The sequence below is a fragment of the Ips typographus genome, linkage group LG16, assembly GCF_016097725.1.
Source record: "Ips typographus isolate SLU linkage group LG16, UJ_Ityp_2.0, whole genome shotgun sequence".
Taxonomy (NCBI): domain Eukaryota; kingdom Metazoa; phylum Arthropoda; class Insecta; order Coleoptera; family Curculionidae; genus Ips; species Ips typographus.
The window spans coordinates 7,088,059-7,095,581 of NC_138437.1; the positions used below are offsets into that span (position 1 = coordinate 7,088,059).

General features: G+C 33.7%; 1 protein-coding gene across 10 annotated transcripts in view; it reads left to right on the forward strand.

Moving 5' to 3' along the window:
• The window catches only part of LOC145738643 (zwei Ig domain protein zig-8-like), a 127,755-nt gene extending 121,260 nt beyond the window's left edge, over nucleotides 1-6,495 (forward strand). For all 10 annotated transcript variants that reach the window (XM_081993549.1, XM_081993557.1, XM_081993550.1 and 7 more), the window contains one exon: nucleotides 5,210-6,495. In XM_081993549.1, coding sequence (XP_081849675.1) covers nucleotides 5,210-5,349 — 140 coding nt within the window. In that variant the 3' untranslated portion in view covers nucleotides 5,350-6,495. The remainder of the gene's footprint in view (nucleotides 1-5,209) is intronic.
• The last annotated feature ends 1,028 nt before the right edge of the window (nucleotides 6,496-7,523 follow it).

A 7,523-nucleotide genomic window follows, 5' to 3' on the forward strand; every position in this document is an offset into this window, starting at 1 on the left:
AACACGTCCTAATTTTATCTGCTTGTTAGAGCGTGATTTAGTTTTACTCTAGCTACGTGTGAGTAAGTTTTCTAAAGGGTACAAATAGAAAAGACTGTTCCTTTTATTTTTGCTTCAAAGATTCGGCATTCTTCAAGGTAAAGGGCAGCCTTAATGGGAATTTTATGAGACACTCGATTTTATTCTTTAAATTTCGTGTTTGAACTCTGAACACACAACGTTTATACGGTTCGCTTCTTTCTTCGGAAAGTCAAAAAACCCTTGATTAAGTACGACGATTTCTCCCACAGTGTATTGATTAAACATTAAGGTTATTGTTCATTTGGATCACAAAGTATGAAATATATTATTCAATTAACAATAAATATCGACGAAATGTTACTTGGAAAAATATTTTATTGTGGCCTCTGGAAATAATTTCTTTCCTCGAACGGATCCACTATTAAGGTTTTTTAAGTTCGTTTAATGCCCTCGAGCCAATAATAACCGTGGAAAGGGCTGAAGCCAGTATAAAAATACCAAATAGGGACTCTAATAGCTGCTCTGAGCTCATTTCTTTTCCTCTCAACCTCCGATATTGATAAAAATGACTGAAATACTCAACATTAGAAGCCAAACTGGATCTGTAAATTGGGTGTAAACAGGTAAAAGGGATAATTAATTTCAAAAGCAAATTATCTTTTATAGAAGGGAAAAAAAGGCACGTTAATAAATCTTAATTCAGATTTTCGCACTTTACTCTACATACAAAGACCCTTTGTTTTGTATAGAAAGTGGCTTAGGTAAACAATGCAACTAAAATAACAAAAAGTACGAAACAAAACTGGGTAAGAAACCGGGACAAAAAGTCATATTTTCAGCAGGCGGAAAAACATAATTAATCAGAAGTCCACGGCGGTTAAGAAGAACCAAGATTAAAATAATCGATTATCGATTAGTGTACGGTTAGTCTTTTGACTGGAATAAATCATGGTGAGGGAATTACAGCCAAAATAGTAGAAATAGGAAATTTACAAATCAATCAAATGGGTAATTAACTTTTCCGCTTGACAGGTGCCGGAAGCTCTCCAACTATCTATAGATATTAGCCCGGACGATGATTAAATATATCAGAATACTGAAACCTTTTTATTTTTATTATAAAATAGAGCCGCCTCTAATAATGTCATCACTCTGCTTCAACGTCACTCAGTGTCTTTAATAAAGCTGACAAATATTCGCTTTAAAATTTCTCTAAGCTAATTTTGCATTAAACGGATTTCTAGTTTACAGGGTGTGTCTTTTTCAGATGATCAGTTTTACTCTACTTGCTGTTGGAACTCAGTCAACCAGGTTTTGTTTATGGTAAATCTCATTGAGCAAACAGATTATTTCAAGTTAATATGAACCACCATGATATTTGAGTTTTTGTACACAAAACAAAATGGAAATATTGTATAATTTCTTTTAGTTTTCTACCTTACTTCGTTAAGTGTTTTTTTGAATTAACCGTAGTTAGTTTCAAGAATTCACAATATTACACTGTAGAGCTTCGTTCCTAATTTCCACGTATCTCAGCTCCTGGTAACACTAAACGAAACTTGTGTACCTACAATACACATTTATTTTATAAATTTTATACTTCTCGAAGAAGACACCAACAAAACGAAAAGAATGCTGCGAGTAGCCAAAATAAAAACGCTCAGGTTGGGAAAAACAAGAATAGACCGAATTAGGAACACTGACATTAGGGAAGAATGTAGGGTGCAAGACATTACGCTCACGTGGAAGAGGGAAGACTGCCACGCATAGCACTTGAAGGGAAACTAATAGGGAAAAGAGCACCCGGAAGACCACCTAAGAGATGGAAGGACAGCTGGCAGTCCACCTCCCAGGAAGTGATCCAGAGGAACCTGCAAAACTAACATATCGCGAGATGTTAAATATGAATAAGAAGAAGAAGAATTTTGTTTCACTGTTTTCACATGTTTTTGAATTGATCCTAGTTGGTTTCAGGAAGCATGGAAACATGCTTCAATGCACTCCGCCACTGGTTATGTATTTAATGGTGTGAATCAAAAACAAGAAATCCTTCATAAACAAAAAGAGTTTTCTGTGTTTAATGACTGAAATGTACTTACGAAACTAAAATTTTAAGTCAATCTATCCTTTCCTTTTGGTCAAATTATAGTAATAATTTAAAAAAGTGAAGATGTTGGGTTGAATTAATGAATGAAAAATGTTTTTAAAACTATCTTTTGATACAGTGATACTAAAGATATTAATCGAGTGAACGATAACAGAAAGTTTTAGAGCATGTTAAACAGACTTTTTACTGTCACACAAACATACATCATATTGCTAAAGAAGCAGTTTTCCTTGGTAGTCTAAACGAAATTTTAGAAAATTAATTTTTTTAGAGATACCAACAACAACTTGATTCAGCAAATAAATTATTACACCATCTTAGCATCTCTTATTGGATTTATAGCATTAAAATGTTTTAAAACTCCAAACCAAGCAATATGAAGCAAGAAATTTAATATAGTTCTTATCTCCAGATCTGGAGCACATGTTCCGATTATTACTTCATATAAATCTCCAGGATATAAAAATCCGGATTTATTTGGACCCAGTTATATCAAAATATAAAAGCTCAGGTTATTTTAAGAGAAATTGTTGGGGGTTATTTCTGTTTGACAAATATAAAGATGTACTTAATTAGTTTGAATGTTTAGATTAATAACTAGGAGGTTTGTTTAGTCCATTAATTTAGGTTTTTAGGGCGCCTGGCTAGTAAATGCAAGTTAATGCTCAATGTAGCCACTCGGGGTAAGGAAACTTTTCTATGTGGGTAGAAGCTGAAGCGAATAAAGTTAAAGTTATTAGCAACTGTATATAATCCTAGTTATTCTCGTTAATTAAACATTTAACAAAATCAGTGTGGCTTTCTATACATTCGCACTGACGCAGTAACATCCTAAATGGTTTTACACAGAAAACCTATTTAGTTTATTTCGAGTTTAACGAAGTTTTACAAACCTATGCCTAAATCAGTTAACAGTGTACGTAATTCAAATATGTGTGTATGAGCAGGAAAAACCATTCCAGTAGGTTTGATGAATTGATTATTTCGAAAGCTTGTAAAAAACTGAACACCGGAAACTTCATTACTGGATTAGTGGACCCGACACATCATTTTCCGACATTGAAGTTACCTCCGTAATTACTTGGAGATTGATTTGCACATTTCCGATTTGCAATGCATTTGGAGCACCAAAATGCTATTAGCATACACATCAGTATTTAGCAAATTTCAATTTAGATTTTCAGTTTTGCTAACTCAGGGTTGTTCTATCTTGTTTCGAGTGTCTATGCGTTTCAATTGACATCCTTGGGGTGTGAACACGCAGAATGTCAGGGAGTAATCGAGTGTAAAGCAAAGCGCAACTGTACGAATATTTGAAACGCAAACGACTATCCATAACTCAAATGGTAACAATACTAAAGACCTCGAAATTCCAGGACACACACTCAAAACCCGAGAAGTTTTACACTCTATGAAAAGTCCATTCTAATAATAAATTCTGGATTGTACTCTGAAATATGCGCAATATATCTTGAAAGCGTAAGTTTGGATGGAAAATGAGAGCACTAATACGCTTTCATATGTGAGGTTTTAAATGTTTTAAATAAATTTTCCGCTTTTCTGTGTTTTCCCTACTTTACTTGATAAATAATAAAATTTTCCTGTCAAACTTTAGATAGGATGCAAATTTTATCTATGTATCCGTATTCTCTAAATGTGAGTTTTAATATAGTTTTATACTAAACAAAACATATATTCATAGATACCCAGCAAACAAAGCCCATCAAACTTTTGCATTTCGTATACCTTTTAAATATGTATATGTACTTCCGGATCTATCGATGTGTCGTCTGGGGACGACGTTTAGATTGCCAAACCGTGTTTATTTATTTATTTCACTCAATCCGTGCTTTAAATTCGTTTATAGTGTAACCAAGTTTACCTCTAAAAGATTCAATTCATGCAGAGAGTAACATATTATTTACGGAATAGTTATATTCCTATTCGCCTCGAGGTCCAGAAAATAAAGTATCCCTAATAAAGATAAAAAACCAAGTATGTAAATTGCGTATTGTGCATGATGAACACTGTATGCAATTTTTTAGGTTTTTGCATATTTACTAAAATCTGCATGTTATGAATAAAATTACCAATCTAGCTATAATACTTGCATTACAAAAATAGTTTACATATCGGTGTGCATTTTTAACTCTCAATAAAATTAAATATCTTTTACAAAATCTATTCATCTATAGCAATCAACAATCACGTTTGTATGACAGAACTCTGTTGCTGGGGAAATTTTGCACTATTTTCAACTGTGGTATTAGATATCTCTACTATTACTTAACCATTAATGTATCATCCGCATGTTCTGTATCTGTAGAGTGGGGAGGGTGAGTGTAGACCCACAGCACTTAGGCCACATGTGACCCATTGTACATCCTCCCGAGTTGTCCTCCTGGGTCACCGTCCATCCTGCCTTTCCCAAGAAGGTCACTAGGGGATATCTCTTTTATGGTGGCAGGTTTAACAAACACTCTCTTATTGACGATAACTCCGGAAACTCGCATAAGACATGCCCGACAGTTTCATCTTCCTGTTCACACATCCTGCATAGAGGTGTGTCCACCACCCCCATAGTATGGAGGTGTTTCCTTAGTTGACAGTGGCCAGTCAGATATCCTACTGTTAAACGTAGGTTTTTCCTGGTCATCACCAAATATTTCTTGGGCGCCAGCTTCCCAGTGTCACCCAGAGTGATCCTGGCAAGACTGTATCCTTTGAGTCCATCTCTTTAGGGATTGAGCACTGGGTCCTAAAATTTTGAGAGTCGGCAATGCGATTACCTTTGCTCCTATTTAACCCATCTCAGGATAATATTGTTATCTACCGAGGCGTTAGCTAAATCTTGGTGGCACTCTAGTACTAGCCCTGAGGTAACACGTTGTCTGTTCAGGGCTAATACATCATCCGCATGTTATATTTGTAACTAATTTTTGTTAGAATGTCTATAAATGAAATATTGTTCTACGGTTATTATTTATGTGTTAAATGGTGGTCAAATATGACAACAACCTATATAATCTTTGCCCAACCAAATGAAAAAATTAATAAACTAAAGGTTGTGTTTTTTTCCAGGGGAGAGACCAGCAGCCATGCAAACAGGATCAGCCAGACTCTCCAAAAGCTCGCTCAATATCGTTGCTCTTCTAATCATCTCTTACATATATCAATTATGCACTTACAACCCATGTCACAGCTTTGGTGCTGGGAGGTAGCTATTCAGCCTGTTTTTCAACTTGAACTTGTAAATATTTTTGAAATTTCCCGTTCATCATCTAAATTGAAATTTTGAAAAAAATATTTGCAAACTGAATCAAACTCAGATTAAGACGAATTAGCTGCGTACATTTTATTCATCGATAGTAACGGTTTTGGGCCAAATCATGCTGGAGCTGCATTTAAAGGTTAATTTTTTACTGATATTTTGAGCGATCCCTGCATCGAATTCAAACAAAATTTGACAGGGTAATCAAAAAGATGATTATTGGTTTTGGAAAAGCGGGTCATTTATAGACCTGGTAAATGTGATTTTAGAATGGTTATATTTCAAGTAAGTATTAGCTATTTAAACTAGTTTATTGTAGTGGTAGATAATTAGTAACTGTAAATAAGTATTAGCCTCTTTAAAAAACCTTGGTAGACATAGTGAAATTTTAAGATATATATTTTTTTGTAAATATCACTTTAAAACAAGCAACAAAAATCAACGAAAAAAAAAAAATATTTAATCAAATAAAATTAATAGTTGTACAGTTTGTTCTATGTTGTACAGTTATCGTGCATATTATTGTACATAAATACATCTGGATGAATATTTCAGTTCAAAATTTTTTAAGCAACAGAACAATTTTTAACTACTAAACAGTTTAAATTAACAAATATATGTGTGTCCATAGATAAATAAATGGTTATTGTTGTGAAGTTAAACACACATATCTTTTCCATTCAACCCAATAGAATAAACTTCCAGTGTAAATATATCTGACACACAGGGTGTATTTGTTGTTTGTTTCTTCAATTCAGGGTAGAACACTAAATGTTATAAAATATATATGTACTCACTCAATCAAAAAAACTATACGCGTTTATGTGGACTACATTCATTAAAATTTCAGGCCTACATTCAACTTTAAGCTCACTCTGTATATAAACCTACATGTTAACAATAAATAATATTACTCTATGTCAACTTTTGTTAAGTTTTTGCTTATTACAACCTTGTTATTGACAATTCTAATAAATGTGTTTAAAATTGTAATTGTATATCAACAATTTGAACTCTGACAAAATGTGTAGAACTTATATGTAATTCAATGATTAAATGTACAAGTTTATTCCTAAATACATGTACTTAAAATTAACGTGGTTTTTGTTATCCCCTTTTGAAAATTTCAGGCATAATTTAAATGGGCGACAAATAACTTCCAGAAGGTGGAGACCTGGAGATATAAGCCGTATATAAAGGGCTTAGAAACTGGATATAGCAATGTAAATTCCCTGAGCCAAATATTTATATAGCTTCCGATAAAACCGGTAACCAATTGCTCTTTGCCCTATAATGCTCGACATATTTAACCAGCCAGGTTAGATAAGAAAGTTTTTATTAAAAGTGTGTTATAGAGTTATATCGGTGAAGGATTAACAGAAATATTACGGGTGATTTCAAGTTCAGATCTTTTTATTGTACTAAAATTAAATATTGTCAGATTGCTTAAGAATGCTTCTTCACATATGACAAAAATGGGTATATGTATAGAAAAAAATTAGGGTGGAAACACAAGGAGAATGTACTGAATCAACATAATCAACAGTATTAAAACGGACGGAAACCATTGCCCTACATTTCTTTCACTTGATTCTTCAATTACCCCACTGATGTTGTAACCTAATGAATAAACATTGTAAAAGAACGAGATCAGAACCTAAGCAATCTAGCTTCATTAAGCGTCCTAAATAAAAAAAAGCAATGTTACGGCTAATGAAGAACAATAGGTTCTTGTCCTTGACATAGAAGGTCGTTGCTCCCATTTCCTGGTGGTACTGGTACCACTCCCACGCCTTAGACAATGCATTTGCTGGTACGCCGCCGGTACTTTCTGCTTCTTTTTTGGGCAAATGGGCCTTCTTCGGTTCACCAACAATTCGCCAGTACGTTATTGTTGTTATGACTTCAGACTGACCTAGATTACTTACGAGGTCAATGTACTACTTGGTTAGTTTTAATGTTAATTAAATTTTTTACTATATAATCCGGTATTCATTAATGTTATGCGCACTATTAGCTAATTTAATTAAAACAAAACTCCCTATCTATTTCTCCAGTCATTTAATTAACGAGCCCTTTTGAAAACTTTTTGAAATAATCGTGGAAGTCGAAAGAAAAATATTT